At 36.0% G+C, this 22,117-nt stretch overlaps 2 protein-coding genes and 1 long non-coding RNA gene across 4 annotated transcripts in view; 2 read left to right on the plus strand and 1 right to left on the minus strand.

The window, feature by feature from the left end:
• Positions 1-10,886, plus strand: part of ly75 (lymphocyte antigen 75) — a 35,666-nt gene extending 24,780 nt beyond the window's left edge. Inside the window, exons 20-35 of the mRNA XM_088605478.1 lie at positions 202-284; positions 522-655; positions 1,275-1,380; positions 1,820-1,974; positions 2,484-2,607; positions 3,184-3,407; positions 3,870-4,032; positions 5,285-5,449; positions 5,834-5,956; positions 6,050-6,235; positions 6,498-6,721; positions 7,183-7,363; positions 7,514-7,675; positions 7,976-8,098; positions 8,189-8,362; positions 9,126-10,886. Of these exons, the coding sequence (XP_088461604.1) occupies positions 202-284; positions 522-655; positions 1,275-1,380; positions 1,820-1,974; positions 2,484-2,607; positions 3,184-3,407; positions 3,870-4,032; positions 5,285-5,449; positions 5,834-5,956; positions 6,050-6,235; positions 6,498-6,721; positions 7,183-7,363; positions 7,514-7,675; positions 7,976-8,098; positions 8,189-8,362; positions 9,126-9,310 (2,512 nt within the window). The 3' untranslated portion in view covers positions 9,311-10,886. The remainder of the gene's footprint in view (positions 1-201; positions 285-521; positions 656-1,274; positions 1,381-1,819; positions 1,975-2,483; positions 2,608-3,183; positions 3,408-3,869; positions 4,033-5,284; positions 5,450-5,833; positions 5,957-6,049; positions 6,236-6,497; positions 6,722-7,182; positions 7,364-7,513; positions 7,676-7,975; positions 8,099-8,188; positions 8,363-9,125) is intronic.
• Positions 10,887-13,246: 2,360 nt separating this feature from the next.
• LOC148649170 (CD302 antigen-like) lies at positions 13,247-22,021 on the plus strand. 2 transcript variants are annotated; one of them, XM_088605484.1, is made up of 6 exons: positions 13,247-13,739; positions 14,741-14,868; positions 17,977-18,102; positions 18,522-18,632; positions 20,438-20,620; positions 21,189-22,021. In XM_088605484.1, the coding sequence occupies exons 2-6, from the start codon at positions 14,844-14,846 to the stop codon at positions 21,395-21,397; spliced, it is 654 nt and encodes a 217-aa protein (XP_088461610.1). In that variant the 5' UTR covers positions 13,247-13,739; positions 14,741-14,843; the 3' UTR covers positions 21,398-22,021. The 2 variants fall into 2 exon arrangements, with proteins under 2 accessions (XP_088461610.1, XP_088461609.1); XM_088605483.1 differs by lacking the exon at positions 14,741-14,868 and having other exon boundaries at positions 13,251-13,739.
• Positions 21,537-22,117, minus strand: part of LOC148649171 (uncharacterized) — a 218,592-nt gene continuing 218,011 nt past the window's right edge. Inside the window, exon 2 of the long non-coding RNA XR_015926298.1 lies at positions 21,537-21,725. This is a non-coding gene — a long non-coding RNA (uncharacterized LOC148649171). The remainder of the gene's footprint in view (positions 21,726-22,117) is intronic.

Below are 22,117 nucleotides of genomic sequence, written 5' to 3' on the forward strand. Positions count from 1 at the left end.
TAATGATCTGTTTTGGCATAGATATCAGTTTTTCTGCATCTGTAAAACAAAATCTTTTGTCACAGTGTGCAAGTATTCTGATTTTGTTTTTATTTCATTTCTATGTTTTCATCAAAAACATTTAAATTAGAAATTCAATGCTGATTAAAAGGAGAAACTGATAATTTAACTGATTATGGAAATGCCCATTTTCTCTCGCAGGTTTCCTCATGGGAGAATTTATCCTTTTATGCCGCCTTTTCTGGGCACGTGTACTTTTATGACTCCACAATCCATGTTTCCAGGTAAATAAAAATATTAGTTTAGTAATTCTGTGATTAATATTAGCTATTTTTTTTAAAAAAATGCTGTAATGCTGTTAGTTTTATTTGAATTTGCACAGTTGCAAAAATGTTAAAGCAGAACCAAGCCTTTTTCTGAACAATTGTTCAGTACACTGCATTTTCAAAAAGACTTTAAACATTTTACATTTACTTAAATGTACATGGTAACAGCTGATTCCTTCGTACTGTGATCTCCAGGTATTATGGGACATAACTGTGAGCTTCCCCTGCCTTTTGTGTGTCAAAAAATCAACTCAACAGTGATGGAGACTGGCCCACTGGGACATTCTAACAAGACGTGCCCAAATAATTCTCTTTCTCTTGGAGAAAAGGTAATTGTCACAATGATACACAGCTGCAGAACAGGAAATAAAGTTTCATTTTAAATATGAAGAGAGCTTTTAATGGTCAGTTTTAATGTTTTAATTTTCTGTTTACATTTCCAGTTCTTCCATTACAGTTTTAGCAGCTGTGATTCCCCCTACCCTAAACAAAATCAGTCCTGAACCTTCAATTTGGACTTCACTCTGCAAACATTTTTGTTCTAGAAAATGCCATTCCCATGCAGGCCAAAAATCAATGAGGTTCTTAAAAGTGAAATTATCAACAACCCATGTATTGGACTGTTCTGACAACTTTACATTCCACAATTAAGTTATTTTTAATTTATTGTGTTATTTACAGTTGTGGCTTAAATATATAAATATAAGAATGTTGATGTTTAGACTTTTAAGACTTTTCATTTTTGTAATGTGTTTCTTGAATTCTAATTATCAGAATACAATCTCGGAGGAAACATTAAAACTAAAAGACAATAGAGACATCACTGGTATTTATGAGTTTGCTAAAGTGCTGTGGAGATAATGGAGTAACAACAAAAATGGAAATTCAGGATGTGCAAGGTGAAAATAAGAAAGAAAAGAAAGTATAATATTTAATTTTCATTTGTAGTGTTACACTACAATTAAACCCCGTTACCTGACATTTGAAAAAGCAAATGAATTGTGCACGTCACTTGGTGGAACACTTCCAAGCATCTCAAGTCAAGCCGAACAAGGTGGGTTCATCTAACAAACGTTATATCTGAAAAGGGGGAAGATGCAGTATTCTTTAAACTGAGCGCAAAGGTCATCTTCCTTCTTCCACTTTGGAAGTACAATAGCTTATACAGTACAAGAAATAGCGTCCTAGGTAATACATGCTGTGAATCATACTTTATTTGTATAATACTACCATTATAAAATATTTTATTCTTTGTTTTTAAACCACATCTGGGGTGCTAAATTGCTGTATGCTTTAGTGCATTCTTGTAGATTTGAAATTCAGAGAGAGTGAAGAAACAGTGTTTAATGACAGTAAGGTTTGTGCACTATAGGAGATTCATACATGTTCTATACAAAGAAAGAGTTAGCTACACTAAGTATCAAGAGCTTACTCTGCAGTTCTTTGAACTGACACTTTTTTTTTCTCCATCTGTGCTCCGTTTCTGTTCGCAGATTTTGTTACCTCATTACTGTACGGCCTGCAAAGTAAAGTGTGGGTTGGCTTGAAGATGACGCGTACTTCTCTCCGGTGGACTGATAATTCCCCAGTCACATATGTCAATTTCCACCCCCTGCTTCATCGAAACCAACGGCGAATTAAGATCGATGCAAGTTGAATCCCCCCTTCATTTTGTCTGTAGATCTCAGAACACAGGTCTTCATTGAAGTGTTTATGTCATTCAAATGATATATGGTGGCACAGTGGTGAGCATTGCTGCCTTGTAGCACTGGGACCCTGGGTTCAATTCCAGACCTGGGGTGCTCTCTGTGTGGAGTTTGTATGTTCTCCCCATGTTCACATGGGTTTCCTCCAGGTGCACAGTACAAAGACATACTGGTTGGTTAGGGTGAGGCTTCTGGCTTCTGGGAAAATTGGCCCTGGTGTGTTTGTGTCTGTGTCTGTGAGTGTACCCTGTAATGGCCTGGCATCCCGTTTAGGGTGTACCCTGCCTTGCGCCTGTTGCTTGCCGGACTAGGTTCCAGCTCCCTTGTGACCCTGAATTGCATGAAGCAATTAGAAAATTGGATGGATGTTACGTAAAGAAAAATGATATAGGGTTCCTTAATGAGGCATTAAATACTACGATTATAAATAACTTCTGTTTTTTCATTGTAGCCTCGCAACCCAGACAGTGTGTGTGTATATGTCCTCAATGATGCCCGTTCAACTTTTGTGGGGACCTGGGATTTCACTGCTTGCAATGATGCGCAGTATATGACAGCATGCCAATTTTACACAGGTACATAGTAATAAACACTATTTTCTATAGTGCCTTTAAAGGTGGCTTCTCAAAGCACTTAAATGATGAGGATGAAGAAAGAAGTATTAGATGAAGATGAAGAATATTTTTCTATCCTAAAGGTTAAAAACCATTATCTTGCAGTTACAGTGCCAAGTAGGGCTTCCTGATGTTATTCAGATCAAAGCATTATTAAATTAACTTATGTGCTCTGGCAGGTTTCTGAGGCGTTAGAAGAATAATTATCCACATAAACTGATCTGGTTTTGTTTTTGTTCAAGTTGACTTAAATTCACAAAACACAATAAAATGAATCCAATGCCACATAAAACACAGTTGCATAAAAAAGATTAGACTTGAAAAGACCGCATTGTTCTTCTGCAAAGCTTTACTGAGTACATGCAGCAGACACAGGGATTAAAGGATCTACAGGTTCTATTTGTGCAGGCCTGTCTTGAGAAGACTCCAGAAAGTGGTTAGAGGATACAGTATTTAGAAAATGTCTGAAGTTAATAACTAGTTTTATTTATTAGGGAAAACAAAAACCTAACTATGTTGCATTTCATTTCTTTTTAGATAAACCAGTTCAGACAGAAATCACACAGGACACTGAGGTTAATGTTGCAGACCACAGATTCAGAATTATCTGGAAGAATGTCACATGGTACGAGGCGCTTAAGCAGTGCGAACAGTACAATATGGAGCTGGCGAGCATCTCGGACACCTACCAGCAGTCTCACCTCACTGTGAAAGTCAACCAGTACACACAACCCCTGTGGATCGGTCTCTTCAGTGAAGATGTATGAGTGCATTTTCTTGTCTCTCCAATTCTAGTAAAGTGTCTTATGATTCTTATAATACACTAGTTCCTAATGTGCAATGATATTGAATCTGTAGATCACCTTTTGTTAGTGATTTGCATTGGCTAGCAAATAAACGTAGTTTAAAAATACTGTTGGAATTAATCTTAGTAAACTGGCATCCTAATCTTCTTTGCATACAGTATTTGATATGTTACCAGGTCTGGTGCAGATCCTTATCTCTAGGATGAGAGGAATGCACTAAAATTGCATTTCATACCTGGAAGCTTGAATTTAAAGTTAGAAACATTTTATCTACTTGTATCTATTTCAAGTCACAGTTTGGCATCGGGATCAAAATCCTTTTAACAGTTTTTAAATCCGGGCACAGTATTAAATGGGTGTAGTCAATGAGGTCTCTTGGTGGCATAGTTGAACACTTTCCTACCTGTTTGTTCCTAGAATGGGGTCCACTACCGCTGGTCAGATGGCAGCCACACAGTGTACAGTCGCTGGTCTGAGGAAGCACACAGTGGAGGTTGTGTTTACTTGGACACAGGTGGCTTCTGGAAAGCCACTGAGTGTGAAGAGCAGCTTTCAGGAGCCATTTGCCACATTCCTAAAAGCAAGTATTTTATAGAGGGTGTTGTTTAGTTTTGGATCCCTAGAGCATTGTATCTTTTGATTTTGGAAGAAGGGGGCATACAGCTTTCATATACAGTTGCATATCTGGGTAAACAACACCCTCTCCTGGGGTTATGTAAGACTTGATATATGTTTATTTGACTTTCCATAAAAGCCTCCCTCAGATCCAATAATACAATTTTGGAGTTAAAGAAAGTTTATGTACAGAGCAAGCATTGCAACAAGCCCTTTCCACTGATGAAGGGTTCACTCAGGTGGCCGTGCTTTATCACACATGTGGTAAACCTCTGCTTATTAACTGGTGCTTTTTTTAAAAAGTGTTTTGCAATCTTGTCAGGGAAGTATTTCAGTTGTGATTTTATTGTTGTAACTTATTAACTATGTATTTAATTTTGTCTTTAATTATTGTGCAGTGCAGGGTAATAGTATTTATAAATTAATTGAATGGTGGTTTTCTCTCTACAGTGTTTAGATATGTTTTAGTGTACGGTATGTTTATGCTATTCTGTGTTTATTATTGTAATTATAGGGTTTAAAACTTTAATTCAAGTAAAACATTTATAAATAGAGGGAATTGTAATTATTTGTTTTCACACAACAGCTAAGAAATGTTCACTTCTGAATTATGCAAAATTTAGGTGATAAAAAGACTTGAGGAAAGGAATTATGTAAGTCATGGAAAAGGTGTGCAACTTTAGTTCATTATGGGATTGGAAAATGAGGAAGCTAAATCTCTGCCCCCTTCCCACTGTAAATCACTTGTCTTTCCAACAAAAGGGACATTCTATAGAAAGATTCTCAATTACTTTGAAATGGAAGTTCAGAAGAATGGCCGCTATTCATAAAAGAATTTTATAGGAGTAACAAATGAAAATTAAGTTGTACAGGATTTATGAGGGAAAGCATAAAAGCCCATGGGAGAATGGGGGGCAAGGACCACCATTTGTCTTTGACCATCCAACACTGGAGGTGGAGGTGATGTGGTCAGCATCACGTTCCAGCCGGCCTATTACCCCCGGAAGGATTAACCCCCGATACTCATTTGGAAAGCAGGCTGAGTGGACCTGGGAGCTGTCTGGGAGGAATTAGAGCAAGCTACATTGCTTCCCCTACCTAGGATTGAACCTGGGACCTTCCAGTCAGGAGCTAGACACCCTTGCCATCTGAGCTACCACTACTCCAGCCTTTCATTTTTATCCTTAATGTCTGACTGTTTTTTTTTATTTTTCCAGATGAGACTGTTAATATAACTGAAAGAAATGTCACAAAATGTCCGCACAAAAAAAATGGACCTAACTGGGTTCCTTTTGAAAACAGCTGCTACACATTTCAGTTGTCTGCAAAAAGATGGGAGGATTTTGATGGAATGGAAATTCATCGAGTGTGCAAGAAACTAGGTATGGATCGTCATTTCATAAACTGTATTTAAGAAGCTAGCAAGGGATCATTGTTCTCCAGTTTTACCCTGCTGATCCATACAAAAATGGTGGCTGGAGAAGACATATACTTTTGTTTTAAAAGTGAAAGGTTTAGAAAGATTCAGAACTGTCAGACTACACAACTATGCATTTAACTTGTAGGAACAAAATTTAGTTCTTACAATTACTGTGATTTTACAAAATGTAAATGCCCACATGAACACGAGGGGAATATATAAACTCCATGCAGATAGTGCACCAGGTTCAGAACTGAACCCAAGACCCAGCGCTGTGAGGCAGAAATGCTAACCACTGCACCACCATGCCACCCTAGATGAGATCCGTTTATCCATTTTCTTTCAGATCCCAATGCCGACATTTTGATTATAAGGAATGAAACCGAGAATACTTTTGTGATGGAGCAACTTCTGCCTTTCAAAGACCTTGTAGAGTGGGTGTGGCTTGGTTTATATTTCGACTCAAATGGTGAGTGTGTTTTAAAATGCAGCAGTTACAATTGCATACAGAATATGAACATGGCACTGATGGCCTTCATTTTGGTTGGTTGTTCCTTTCTAGATGTGTCCATGAAGTGGTCTGACGGCACCTATGTTCAGTACTCGAACTGGAGAGACGGACGACCGCAACAAAATGATAGCTTCTTCTTTGCTGGAATTCATTATGATGGAAGCTGGGATATAGTGCCTTATGCATATCATGCGTTTTTCCAGCAGAAAAGTATTGTTGCCTGCAAGATCGAAAAAGGTGAATTTCGAAAAGGGTTTTCCATTAGTGTGTTTAACATGATTTATCGAAAGATGACAAAAGCAGCATCTTACAGGCTTGTAGTTTCGATTTCCATTAAAAATCTGAACTTTATAACAGCACAGACACAAGTCAGAACAAATAAGAATACGGAGGCTTTTTTAAGAAGTGAGTGATTTGTTGCAGTATTCAAAAGAACGCAAGTATTCCAAACAAACAGCATGAGGACTTTGTTGTATGTTTTTTGTTTCTTTTATTTAAGGCTCGAAAGAGGAGTATCACAATAAATTGCCTGATACTGTGATGTATGGAAACTCCATCTACAGAGTGATACAGAAGAAAATGAACTGGCATGAGGCACTGAAAGAGTGCAAGAGAAGTGGCAGCCATTTAGCTAGTATCCACGATGAACCCCACCATATGTTTTTGAAGAACTTGACAAGAATGGATGGATTTCCTCTTTGGATCGGCCTTTCCAGTCTAGACGTATGTGGCAAGCTCTATGAGTGCATTGAAGTCATTAAGTTTTGGAATGCTTCTGCATGAGAAGCCTAATAATGTGGTAGAGGCATGTGTTTTGTAATCATTTATTTGGGATATTTTTTAATTGGGGTTTTCATATGTATTAGACAGGAAGATGGGTTTAGTAAATTAAAACTTCAGGTAATATTGGAGTAATTAGTATCACACACCTGTTTCTTTATGGTAAATGATTCACCACATTTTAACATGCTGTACTATATATTACTGACATAATTTATGAAATTTTTTTAGCAGCTCACAGCTGCTGTATGTTGAAACTGTGAATAATTGCATTTATTTTGTACATTTAGCTGCTCCTCATTTGCAAATTGTTTCTCTATATTTATCAGTGAAACATCCGGACTTTAAATACAACATCTTAATCTTTGACAGTGTCTTGGATATGGTATTGGTTTCTCTCTTAGGCTAGTGGCTCATCCTTTGAGTGGTCTGATGGAAATGACTTTGATTACAAGCCATGGGAGTTTAAACATTCAGAAGATTCCAATGGATCCTGTGTCTTCATGGATACTAAAGGATTCTGGAAACGCACCAAGTGTGACACTGTTGTACAAGGAGCTATTTGTTACAGTGTGACCACTCCAAGTAGGCAACATTTTTAGCATCATTTTCATATAATTGACATGGACATTCCAAAGATTTATCATATTGTTCTGTCTTAATTATTTTTTTCTAAAATGAAGTGAAAATATTCTGTTTGCTTTAATATTATTTGTGCTGTTACTTTTGTAACAGAGCCAGATCCAAGGACTTCTGTTTCATCTCCTGGGTGTCCTCAGAGTAGTGGCTCATCTAACTGGATTCAGTACAAAGACCACTGCTATGCATTTGACATAAACTTCTTCAACTACTCAGTGTACACTATGAATGAAGCTAAACAAATTTGTCAGCAACTTGGTATGTTTAATTTTCTTTTGTGCTACCCTTCAAGAATACGGTAGATTCCTTCTATGTAGTCCAGACCTGTTAAGCATTATGCAAAGCCCAAATTCAAATGATAAACACAACAGTCAGAAAAAAGCATCGGTATCTCTTACCTTGGACTTTGGAATCATGCATTGCCTGATGCAGATGATTATACAGGAAACTGATGTTGCCTTATTTGATGTAACAGGGGATTTTTCAAGCAGATTGAGTTATTTTCTACACCATTCTCTATTCAGGATCATTCATTTATAAATTATGTTTAATTTCTAGATGCGTCTTCACAGCTGCTGACCATTAAAGATTTGGAAGAGAATGAATTTGTTTACAAATATGTCAAAGAGCATCCTATCATCACTGGCCGTGTTTGGCTCGGCATTGATCCCGGCTCCAAAGGTACTCAGCAGACACATCTGTGGAAGCTCCATACCCAGGCCCTTTGATTGTGAAATGGCGTCGGCATTAAGTGCATTTTTTCTGTTCTAGATAAACCAGTCAGCTGGCTTGATGGCACCAGTCTCAGCTTCTCTAACTGGGAAAATAATACTTCTCCACTGGAATCTGAATCCCGCTGTGCTGTCATTGTGAGCAGAACTGGGATCTGGAGAAATGTTAGCTGCAATGCGATACGCAGTAGGATAGTTTGTAAAGCTCCTGTCCGTAAGTTCTGCATGTATTTTAAAACTAATACACAGCATGCCCTGGCAGTATTGTGGAAATTGCATGTTTAGCATAAAGACATCTTTGTCTCATAAAATACAATTAGAATTATCAATATTATTGCAAACATAGTGCTGATAAAAGCTCTTCTGCTATAATTCTGTTCAGTTTACGTTTTACCAGAAGTGTGTTGGTCATTCATTATTGATTTAATAATTTTTTCAATCTCTCCACAACACCTGAATATAAATGGCCTGTTTGATGATTTGGTTAATGAAGAAAATATGATCATTCACTTTAATTCAGCACTTTAATCTCCTTTAATCTTTGCATATACTGTTCCTGTGCTGGGCCTCATTGGGCAGCAGGAAGATCTTGAACTGAATGTACCATTTACTCCACAAGGGTTTGAAACATTTTCAGGTTCTGCTGATGGCACTGGGCATGTGGAAGTGAATGGAACAATCTGCTGATTACAGTGGTTTTCGAGAGAAAGGGATTTAGAGATGGTGCAGTCCAGGCCATGTGATTGGGATTTGTTTAATGTTTTTCAAGGTTGCCACAAATTGCCTGTCAGGGTGTTGCCAATAGTTAGGGCAGTGAATGGACAAATTAAGATTCCTTTTTATTGATTTTTTTTTCAAATCCAATTTTTTTAGGATGATCCCTTTGGACATGCTAAATTAACTATGCTAAGCGATAGTAGTATTCATATGTACACTATTCTGTATCTGAATTTCCTTAATTTCCTCTTTCTCCTCAGGGTCGGAGAGGACATCAGTAGTTATCGCCTTCCTTTTGCTCATCCTTGTAGCCATAATTGCTGGAATACTTTTCTTAGTATATAGAAGAAACAGGGTACACTTTCCATCCATGTTTTCAAGGGTACGCTATAAGAGAAGTGTGGATGACCCCGACAGCACAAGCATAATAACACAGACTGACTGAAACCGTAAAAGGAGAGTTCCCTTTTTTTACACCAAGAGGAAAAGAGCTACGTTGTTGCCAACAAATGGCTACAAGCACTCCAGTTTTATTCTTTCAGTCTGTAGTGAAGAACTCCTAAGCTTGCAGTAAAAACGTTTTAAGGTGAATTGTCAAAGGCGATGAGGTGAAGTGCTAGTTAAATACATGCACGTTTTCATACAAGTCTTTTTAAATTTCTTTACTCTCTAAGGTTTCATTTTAAATGACATTGTTGCTTTGTTAATTTAAATTTAGCCATAAGTGCGAAAGAGCTTACCACATCCTGCTGGGATAACCATTTGAACAGGTCTGCTCAGACTATTGGAAGGCTGAAGCTTATCACAGTACATCTGCTCCTGAACTATCACTGGAACAAATCTTTCTTTCTTAAATTTTAGAACTGTTTAGTATTAATTGTAAATGTATCCGATTATTGAATTAATACATTTTTGTAAAAAAAGTTCCTAAAAAATAATTTGAAACTTTGGGAATAGTTTATTACTTCCTTTAGCTGATGAAGTCTTTTTTTTAACTTACAAACTACAAAATATTGTTATAACAACACTAAGAACATATTAAGGAAGTAATTCTACAAAGCCTTCAATAATCAGTCCTGAATCAGAATACCAAATACGAAGACAAACTCCTTACGCTCCATTCAAACTTCAATGTCTCGAACAGGTACCTTTAATTTAGTGTTAATTATTTATGACTCGAATTTGCTGTAAATCTTAAGCCTTTAGTTACGATCTGCAACAGAACTAAAGTACAATTTTACTTTCCAAATGCCAAAGTGGACGGTGATTGAGCTGCACTGAGTATAAACCTCATCGGTGTGTTTTCTTGAATTTTGCCACATAGATCTAGAGGATAAGGAGATAGCAGTGCATGAACTGTATTGATATGTTGTGTTTTTCAAATGACTGCTACAAACCACCAAATACTTGCACTAGAACCAGGGTTCTGTGGCACTCTGGTTCCTTTCTGTAAACTAATCCATCAATTTCCTTAATTATGGAAGTAAACAGCAGGGTATATTGGGTAACCAAGACACAGTTAAGTGGAGAAATGTAATTGGATGGATGTTCCAAGATTGCCAAACCCTTAAACTACTGAATATATGTGCACTTTAAATTTTAAAAGTCTTACCATTTGCAAAGCACAAATTAAGTAGATTATAAAGATATTGTAACTTAACTGTTAGTAGCACTGTACCTGCTTTTGTATATTTTGTAAATATATGAAGATACTGTATGTTTATACTTTTGAACTTCAGCCTAAACCAAAGAGGTTTGTGAAATGAAAATGAACCATCGCAATTTGGATCTGTTGATGTTGAACATTCCATTGACTGCTTGAGGGACAAAATCAACTCTTGGAAACTAACAGGGATGTATAAGGAAAAATAATGATAAAAATATCATAATTATATAAATTGCTCTTCATTTGTTATGGAATGTTTTAGTTTGTTTTTAAATGTTTTTTTTTTGTTTCCCTGGAGAATCTCCTGCTTTATTTTTGCTAAAATCAAGACCTTCCAATAAAAAACTTCTGCCAATTTTTTTCCAATTCATTTGTTCTTCTGTGAGTAGTGATGTTATTCAGCAATGAGCTAAATGTAGTACTATACAAAGACACTAAGCTCACATTGATTGAGTTTTTATTGCTAAGTACAAAGTAAAAACTGTTAAATGATTGTTTATTGTGCTACAGCAGAATTGTTTTTAATAGTACAACAATGGTAACTATTATTTTGATAGTACAGGATTGGCTATTCCCACTAGGGGTCAGAAGTGTGTGTAAAAAATTATCAGATGAAAACTTCTGTAACAGAAACTACCTCTGTTTCTAAGTCAAGTGGAATGAAATGGAAAAAACTGCTTAATGGCACAATATTCCCAAATATTGGTCAGAAAAGATGGAAAAACACAGATGTTGGCTATAAACCAGTTTCTACATTTATTTTATGTACATATAATAAATGTTTTTGCTACACCAAACTTTGTATACAGTAAATTAATAAGTGTATACATAATAATAATTGCCTACACCTGCTGTATATCCAGTAGCGCTTTTCTGGATACTCCACTCAAAGTGCTTTAGATTTGTGGTCATAGTTGATATAATTTAACATATTCTGCTGTAACTTTGATATTACCAAATAGTCACCAAATTATGATCCTGAGATTTTTTTTAAAATTAAATTTGTTTTTTTTTAATTGAATGTTAAATTATTTTTTGCTATTTCCTCCAGATTTGAAATAGTTACTTGTGTTTTTCATGGCTACTAACATCCATGACTGCACTTTTGTGCAGGCAGGCTCCCCTGACCCAGCCAAGGTTCACTGGCCCTTGCAGAAGACTCAGTGATAAAGGGAGGAGAAGCTTGTTCTTCACAGACAGCACCTGCCTGAAATAGCCTGGGAGACCACAGGGGTCGCTGTGTTTGCCAAAGCCCAAGAGGGCCTTTATTCGACCATTATTCCAAGAACAAGTAAAGGTTCATTCCAAAATGAAAAAGTAGAAGATCTGCAACATTTTGCAGATATTTAAAAAACTGGATGCATGGAAAAAGGACACACCATCGACCAGAGGGGGTTGGGGAGGTAGAGGAGGGTATCGATGATGTTTGTGTAAGTCTCTATCAAGTTTGACATTACCATATTTGAACTTTCACTCTAGGATACACTCCGTTGACCGGAGGGATTGGAGTGCTGGTGATAGTTATACAGTACCAGTCTATATCTGTAAAGGAACCATTTCAAATTGAAAACCATTGGGGAAAAGGTTAAGGAAAAAAAATCTGGACATTTCAAAATATTGGAAAATTCATTCCAGACAGAGATTTAAAAGAGCAAAAAGGAAAATTAGAAAGTGCAGTTCAGGAAAATCTGGACATTAGGCTGTTGAAACAGCTGTATGTTTCATGAACAGCTACTGTAAAACCATGTTTTTTTTTCTTTCTATTTTTCCATGTTGTGGAATTCATCTTTACTGGTTCCTTAGCAGCAATTATACACTGACACAACTCCGCACTCAACCACCCATGCCACTGTGGTTTGGGAAAACCCAGTTACAGCTGGCAAAGGACATGAAAAAAGCAATGTAAGAAAAAGCTTTGCTTTACCACTATAGAGGGGCAATTACCAGGGCCAGGTTCAAGTATAGGCACATGCCTAGCCTCCAAACATTTAGAAGGGGTCCTGTCATATGTTCTAATTGTTCATTTTTAATTTTCAATTAAATATAATTTTTAGATTTACCTGATCATGTCTTCACACATCTTATTTAAAAGCAAACACAATTTATACACATTTTAATCTTTTGAATATTCATTAGTCTCATGTAGCTGCAGCCCACTTGAAATAGCACTTACTACAAGTATTTCAAAATGTAATGACTATGTACAAGCTTGGCCTGAGGCACACATGAACACTTGTTTTGGAATGTACTGTACACAAGTTTTTGCTAGCTTTATCGCTCTCTAACTGTTGTGGAAGAGTTTGCTTTGTTGTGTAAGAAATTGCCTCTGATCATCAGCAAAGGATGGAAAACTCAATGCATTGAGAGCTTAACATCCTTGTCCTTGGATTTTGATAAAGGTATTGAAGAAAAATAAATGCTTTGTGACAGCATTTGTGACAATTTAGGTTATACCATTGTTTAAGCACTGGCTAACTTGTCTATTTCAAGTCTAAGCTTGAATGATGCTATTATAAGGCACTTGTGCTACATTTTTCCATCAACACTGGAAAGTGGGAATGAATCTGAAAATGTGGCTTAGTTATCTGTAGAGGCTAACACGCTGGTGATCATATATTTTGACGGTTTAAAATGTATTTATATTCCAGTAGGAGGAGTGGGGGTAAAGCACTTTTGTGGTCGTAATATGCGCATATGTTCAGATTTTCAATTCGCTCAGAGAACGCCTCAGTACAATTTAACGACGCCCGAAAATCTTTATCTTGCAGAGCACAGAGAAAAGTGGCGAAAAGCGTCTTTTATTACAGATAACTGCTTTCTTTCGTGCACTTCAAGGCTAGTGGCTAGTGGGGAGCTGTGGCAGTATGGAGTAATGCTACTTTTTGTGTTGTTTTATCTACAATATTTAAAGTTCGAGATAATAGTTTGTAAATAAAGTTTCTTAGTTTTCAACCTCCAGTATTACAACAAACGGAACAGTCGCAAAATTAACTCCTATTAATCGGTGCAACAGCTCTGTCGAAAGTTATTTGTGCAAAGTTGTTCATTAATCATATGACTGGTTGACGCCTGAAGATTACGTTTCAAGCGGATGAAAAACTTGGCGTTTGTAAAATCTTTAAAAACATGGAGTCTGTAAAGCGGCATAGGTTTTTTCGCTTGTGCTCGAGTGTTATTTTTCTGCTTTGGGATTATTCTGTTGCGGCTGGTAAGTGTGTATTTTTCCTGATTATTTATTAAAGGAACCAAAAAGCCGACTCATATAAACTGCAGATAATTTAAAAAATATAAATATATAAATTGTAATGTTTTAGTCGTGTTTTTATAAATATAATAACACTTATCTTATTATTTTTGTACTACCACCTCTGCACTAAATTGTAAATTACAAACTGAAATGCACCCTTCCCGACTATATATTATTTCCACTGTATTGGTAGGTTTAGCAATGTAATACATGCACTAAAATGTTGCGTCACTATGCTGATTAGAACTTGAATTTTTGTTAACTTTGTACTGTGATTACAGCATGAAAAGTAAAACCTTTATTTTCCAACTATTGTTACAGGTATTTTTAATCATGTTATACTGATTTAACAACACTACATATATTAAGAGCTGTGCCTTTTGCTATTGCTACTTATTAAACTTTTATCGTTGTTTATAATAGTAAAAAGGCTAGAGACGGCCTTGAACAGGGTTAAAGACTAAATACATTTTTCTCGCTTGCAGTTTTTGACAGTTAGTTTGGTTTAGTAAATTATAAATCAGTAAATTAGTTTGACATTTTTGAGGATTAGTACAGACTCGGTTTTTTATATATGACAAATCTTGTATTTCTGCATCATTAAGCAGCTAAATGACTAAGGGCAATTTTGGTATTTTCCAGTTTTTGAAACCAATTGAGCTGTATTTTCAGATGCATTCATTACCTGCAGTCAGAACATAAGTATCGAATGCCATTTAAAATAATACTCAACTTATGAAGAAACACTTTTGAGACATTTGAGAAATTGTTACTTTGGCCTCTTTGGAAGAGAAATATGATACTTAGATTTCTGTTTTCTAAAACTAACAATCACATTTTGATATCAAAGGGTGGTGTGAATGTTTATTAGTGTCAGTACACAAAGTACTTAGCTTTAGTCACTTGTTGCTAAGTGCTGTCACCAATATTAGCAATGATATCTGAACGTTTTCGTCCCACAGAGATTAGGAGGTCCCTAATAAAGGCCTTGTATATCATTTGATGGACCCTGCCTGACGGATCTTACTGGACACAACCAAACATTTGCAAAATTATGTCCCACAAATGTTTACACCTGAGATAACAGGGGGTTAGTCTTTTGCTTTATGTTGTTCTTTATGCCTTGAGAGGTTTTGTACCATGTCTTCTGTCATCATGCAAATTTAACAGTCTACAAAATCCGGCCAAATTGTTTTCTCAAGGAAACAACCAAACAACACTTTTCCTACAGATGCAGCCATCCTAAACAATGGGGGTATGCTGCGGTACAACGCGGTGGGCGTGTTGCAGTATACTGCGATTACCATATGCAAATTAGATTCGAATTAGATTATGTTAATAGTATCCGGAAACGCCTTGTAAAACCGGCAGGTGGAGCTGTCACCAGAAAACACCTGGTTTCGAATCCCGATCACTGCTGAGGGACAGTCTTTATTCAGTTAAGAATTTAAGTTGTATACTCTTTAGTCTTTTAAATTTAAACTGTGCTTTACAGCATGTTAATCATTATACATTAAAAAGTTGGAATATTTTATGAAAGCAAGATTGCTCAGTTGGACAAAAGTACACAACCTACCACCTTTAACACAAATATTTTAATTATGCAGAAATATTTTATGCATCAAAGTCTTTACTGAAGATATCACTAATACTATAAAAGCTTGGTCAAGCTGTAAACTCAAAGTATTACCCTGGTCCACATTCTTTGTAATTGTCTTTGTAAACGAAAATACTTTATTTTTTCATTGACAAAAAGTAACACCACAGCATTTAGTTGATCCGATCACGTATTCGTTTCCAATCATACAAAGTAAGTCTTGAGAATTTCCGATTCACCATGCCTTTCACATGCTCCTAAATTATATTAATTTAGGAACATAAACATATTATGTAAACTGTACTGTTTATAGGAAAATTCCTATACTTTACTCAGCAGTGTCTTAAAAACAGCACCCATGGTGTTCAACCCGATTTTATTTACACAGAAGACTGACACAGCTTTGCATTGTGAATCTGTTTTTCTAAGAAAACATGTCAGTGGAAGGTGGACTTGCCCTTATTCTACTTTGAATATACCTATGAAACCGGTTTGTTTACAAACAGTGTAGACAAAGAGAGAGAGACGCAATAACCGCACAGCGCCAGCCAAATGCACAACATTAATGTAGGGCTTTCAGGTTCACGTGGATTTGCGCCCTCGCCCTGCGGTACTGCTGTGTACATACAGTACGAACATGTTGTGATATTTAGAAATATAAAAAATATAATATAATGCCAATAATATTTGATATTTTAGTTTTTTAAAGAAAAGTTTGTTAAAAGAAAAGTGATGGCGACAGCTGGGTTTGAACACTCAACCTTAAATCATAAATCAGTCACTTAACCTATCACGCTACCAAAGCAGTCATGTGACAGGCACATATCAATGGAAAGGCTTATACTACTGTTTGTGCAACATGAATATAGTTATACTGTTATTAATTTATTTAGATACACGAATCCATATTATATTCCCTATTAATCCAATTCTAAAAGTATGCTTTTGTTTAATCTGATAACGAGCTTATTTTCAGAAAAGCTTAAAACAATCAATTTTCACAAAGTATATAAATGTACAGTAATATTGTCAGAAGGAGCGTGTAAAAATAACCACATGTAAGTCTTCGATGCTTAAAATGTTTAGGGAGAAATGGAATACTGGCATGTATTTTTTTCTTTAAACTACCAAGACCAACAATATACAGTTTACATAATATACTTATGTTCCTAAATTAATATTGTTTATGACCTTCAGATGCGTTATGCTCCTCTTCTTTTTATGCTCAGCTAATAAAATGTCCCTTTAGTTGTAAAATTCCATATAAATATTCAATACTAAGCGGATTAAAAAAGAGATTAAGTGATTAAATCTTTCCACTACCGACCAATGCCCCTGTCGGTCATTTTGGCCAGCCAATCACGTACCGCGGTATGGGGCGGTGGCATACGCGTAGTTGCCCGGAGTATGGGTTTGTACCATACATTTTGAATGGCTGCACCTGTACATTTCAAATGCACCCTAAAGCATATCAAATTCATCAGAAAAGGTCTAGTTCTTATTGAAACCCTAACCCTAGGTCGGGCCCTTTGGGAACACACATACTGTATCAAAAAACATGCCTACAAATACGGTGTTCCAAAAGTCACCCAAATCACTCCCAATTAGTCAGAAACATTTAAAATAAAGTTTCTAAGCAATTTTAATGTGTCTACAGTGAATCTGTTGTTTAAATTTCCAGTATTTTTCTTTTTCTCACATTCTCCTGAAATGGCGCATAAAATGAGCAAGTCTTGTGTCGTTTGTGAGATAGCATGACAATTACCTCTACAGTATGGCTAAAGGTATAATTGTTTTGGGCATTAAATGCAAGGAGCAGGATAAATTCACATGCTGAATGTGTGTTTTCAAACTTTTGATTTTTGACCCTTTTTTAGCGACAGCCACGCGGCTTAAGGGAAGAGAATATCAGTAAGAGCACAAGTGCAACTTGTACCTTTAGTGTACCTTTGAAGTTCCTTTTGTGGGAACCGTGATAGCTCTTTGTTGTTGTGATTTTGAAAACACCCCACGTGACTGAAACTCCACAATGTTATCATTGTGTAATACAGTCTCCTTTTTATGTCTAGCGCATTCAGTTCAAAGATGATCAGTACGAGCAAACCTGTGAATATGCCGATGATGTGTGTTCTCAATAGTCACTCCACTGAATGTTGCAAATACAGTATACTCCAGATTACATGCATGTCATAATCATTTAAACCCTCTCCTGGCTCAGATTTCAAATGTGCAAAATGCTCATACTCTTGTAATCAGCAATGAATCAGAGCATAGAAAATACTGTCTTTAATGATAAGTGTTTTTAATGTGCTGTGATTATTTCATTTAATGTTACTAGGTAATTACAACCAGAATACAAGTATTGGAGTCTGCAACACTGAGCGTTTTTTGGTAATATGATATACTATACAGTATATATACTGTGGTTCAGGATTGTTTTTTACTGCAGTAAGATGGTCATTTCATCTTCTGAATACTAAACTAAGCATAAAAGTGTTTAAAAGTATCATCTGCCATAATATGTTTAAGAATAACCTGGTATACTACAAACCAGAAGAGATACAAAACTGTTAATGCCTGAACTCTGAATTATCTCCACAGATTGCCCTGCAGATGGACACACCTGGGTTCCTTTTGAAAACAGTTGTTATTATTTTGTTCATGGACAAGATGACATTGCAAAGAGCTACACAATTGAAGATGCAAAACATATCTGCAAGGAATATGGTACCATTATTGTTTCACTCTAATACTATAAGACTGGAAAGTTCATTATACAGCTGGACATAGTGGGATTTTTTAATGTTTCATAATGAGGCACAATACTCCTCTTATCGTTTAGAGAGAAAACACAGGAAATGTGAATATTTTATTTCAATCCATATTTTATTTCACATTGGACTGCAATGTGTTTTATACATTTTTTTTACTGGAAGTGCAGCCATATTGAAATGACTTCTTACAGTTAAATGTAGCCATATGCTATAAAAATCTAAGAACAATTTTTACATTCTGTTATGAAGAGATTTGGAATTATAGAATTATTTTTCAGGATTAGTTGATTATTTTAAAATTTGCAATATTAACTGAAGAAAACTGAACCTTCTTTTTGGCAATATGTTATTTTCTAAAATTTTACTTGACAGGTCTTCTGAGCATCAACACTATTGAAGAGAATAATTTCATTGTTAAATACAGCTCCTTCGTGTGGAAAGACCAAATAAATGTGTGGTTGGGCATGTTCTATGATAGTGACAGTAAGTAAAAAACATTAAATGACATTAATGAAAATTACTATATGAAAAAGTATTAAATGACCTGGAAGGGTTAGTGATAATGCAAGTTATGTGTAATTTACTCACACATTACTTTGTTCAGAAAACTGTTTTAATTTATTTTTATCTAGTTTTTTCAATTCCCTTTCCCTCCCTTATTTGATATGTCCCAGGTTGATTAGAACAAGCAGAACAGGTGACTAGTGGTTCATTTCTGATTTGGTTCTTTTACCATTGAACCTGCTCAGTTCACCAAGTAGTTTTGTTTTGTTTGGATTTTTTTTTCTGGTCTCAGGGGAGGTCTTAGGGATTATTTTGGTTGAGGTCAACAAGCATAAGAAAATGGAGTTTTGAAGGAAAAAAAAGTTAATTTCGTATCAGCCTGTAATTTCTAGATATTGCCTTTGTGCCTTTTCAACTCATAAAATAATTTTCTTTCGAGGCTTCACAAAATCAGGAAGTTGAATGAGACTTGTGTAAAACAGGAAGTTAATGTTCTTTGGAAAACAATACTATAGAAAACACAATTTACATTACGTAAGATCGAGGCCTTCTTACTGAAACTAAGATGGTTGATGTCCTTGTATTCCCGTGTGGGTAGTTTTATTTTTTGACTTCCTGAATTTACTTTATTGAAATTGACCTAATTTCTGGGGACCCATGTGTTCTCTGGGTTTCATTCTAGGTGATTTTATCTGATAACAATTTAAAAAGGTTTTAGGCTCTGGAATTATTCCCAGAAAAGGAATATCCTACTCAGTCTCGGATAACTCTATCTTTATAAACTTGAACAGTGAAGAATTTGAGGAGACTTGATTAAAGCATTCAGAATGCTTAAGGCTATCTACAGTGTCAATCTATTGAAGGTCTTCAGAATCAACCATTAAAAAAATGAACCAGAGGACACAAGTGGAAACATAGTAAGGTTATGGGAGTTAAGCTACCCTACAAAACTGGCAAAGCTGACACCATGACTTACTTAAAGAAATGCCTATCACTTAGCTATTGGAAACAAAATATGTTAGGTCGAATGAGTGGCCTCTCTCTCTTTGTAACCATTCTTATGTTCACTTAGTTGTCAGTGAAGTATTTGGAAGCTCGGTTGGATCAAAACACACAGACACAGGGCTCCTTCAGGACCACAGCTGAAAATCCTAGTGCTAAGCCACAAGTAGTACCAATACCCTAAAGGATGGGCAAGTCATTCCTTGCATTCATTATCTACCCGATAGTCACGAGGTACAAAAATCTAATTTGTAACAGTACAAAAAATAAAACCAGTGGAGTAGTGTTGAACCTAATCTCATGTGCCAGGTCAGATATTTCTAAACAAGGTGATATACCCATTACTGTTTTTTTCCATTATTTTACCCATGGTTTGGAATAAAATAACCTCTATATTTGTGGACCATATGTTTCTTCATGAGTAAAATACTGTAACATTCTTTTTGTTATTGTTGTTTCAAATTTGATATAATAGTGGTGCCTTTACTCCTCATGCATTTGGCAATACCTCATGCAAGATGTCATAAAAGAAAACTGCATTTCTATCTTGCTGAAGAAACTGACAGAGCAGCTGCTTGTTGTTTCCAGATCAATTTCATGAGCTCCAGAAAATCAAGGCCTTTTTTTGAGCCTCTGCATTCCTTTATCTTATTCCACGCACCAGATAAACAGGGGATCCAGTGACCTTGTAGGGAGAAAAAACAAAACAATTTAAAGGCACAGTCATTTTTGTAGTGGATCTTTTATGTAGAGTGCATTCATTCCCTTTTTTCTCTGAGCAGGTGATTCTCTGAAGTGGTTTGATAAAACGGATGTAGTTTTAAACAACTGGGACAATAGCTCCACAGACCTGGCTTTGATTGATGTCTGTGCGGCCTTACACACCAGCTCGGGAAAGTGGGTGAAAGTGAGCTGTGAGGACGACCCTGAACACGGTGTTGTCTGTGAAAGCGCTCAGAGTAACAGTAAGAGTATGCTTTTTGTATTCAGAAATGTCTGGTCCAAGGTTATCGGTGTGTTAACAACACAAGCTCGGTTAATAGTTATCATCAAGGCCTCTTGTATAACGGGGTTTCTAATCTCCCTAAAATGTTCTGTGAAGTTTTCTGAAAGTGCTTTAAAAGTCTTGCTCAGGAAAGTCAGCATCACAGTTTGGGAAATCTTATTAATTATTAGATTATGTTGTTTACCTTGTACAGTATGTGATAAAATAGACAAATTGTGTTTTTTTTTCTTTCTGGTCTCAAAGTTTTACAGGTACTTTTTTTCAGAAAATATTTATATGTCACATTTGTACATACTGTACATATATATATATAAATGCAGTGGACCAGATTATTTAAGTATAATAAGTCACAAATTAAGGCTGAATTAAATTTAGTTGCCTACAGGCTTTAAGGTCACTGTAAGACTAAGGTAAACAGTTTGTACTGAAGGCTTCCTTTGGCTAAGTGCATAATGTTTGTGGGGTCTACAATGATGACATCCTTTTGAACTGCATCCTTTTTAAAAAAAATGTTTTGTCCCTTTCAGGTAAAGATAATCGACCTCTGTTCTCGGCACTAGTTATTCTGAGTGTTCTGATCATTATCGGGATATCAGCTGTGGTCTGGTTCTTGCATCAGAAAAATTACTTCAGCTCCACTTCGTTTACATCATTTGAGTACCACCCTCCATTTAGATCACCGTCTGGCGATGAGACTTCTTTAGTGGAAGCAGAAGAAAAAGAATACACGGCGTAAATGAACAATCACCCAAGAAGCTGGAAGTCCTTATTAAAAAGGGTTTAATAATTAATCAGCTCTGGAAATTGTTCTTCTGGGAACAGTTAGAACAACCACTACAGGGATGCAATTCCCTTACACAAGACACACATTTTAGTGGAATTTACGACCACCCATTCCTCATTATTTTGCTCTTTTAGTGAGATATAATGAGAAACTTTGTGCACAGAATAGGAAGGCTGGTGCTGGCTTCTGTTTGTCACACTTGGCTGTGGTTCATGAGTGTTAAGTGACATTATGACTTCCGATGTACAAAAGGAATATTCCTCATTATAACATTAAAGAACTATTTTAACATCTTTTAAAAGCATTTTTTTCCCAAATGCCGTTAGGAATCCCAAGTATCCAATTTATATTTTGATACTCCGCTGTGTTCTTATCTTTTTAATCACTATGCTGTCAACTGCACTTGTTTATTGTAGTCTGCTGGTCTTTTCTGATTTTGCCTCTCCACCTCAAGCATTTTGCATAAGCTGTGCCAAAGAACAAAAAACAGTGATTACTACCAGTGCAAACTGTTTGTAACACAACGTAGCAAGTCAATGTAAAATTACCTTAAATAAAAATTTATTTAGGTTGAAATGTTTTTTAATTATAAAGGTTTTTCACTTGCCTTCCTCTATTCTGCATTGCTTTCTCTACCTCATTTGCTTCCATTTTCTACAGCTTACATTCATG

This window comes from Lepisosteus platostomus, chromosome 14 (assembly GCF_059453375.1).
Source record: "Lepisosteus platostomus isolate fLepPlt1 chromosome 14, fLepPlt1.hap1, whole genome shotgun sequence".
NCBI lineage: Eukaryota > Metazoa > Chordata > Actinopteri > Semionotiformes > Lepisosteidae > Lepisosteus > Lepisosteus platostomus.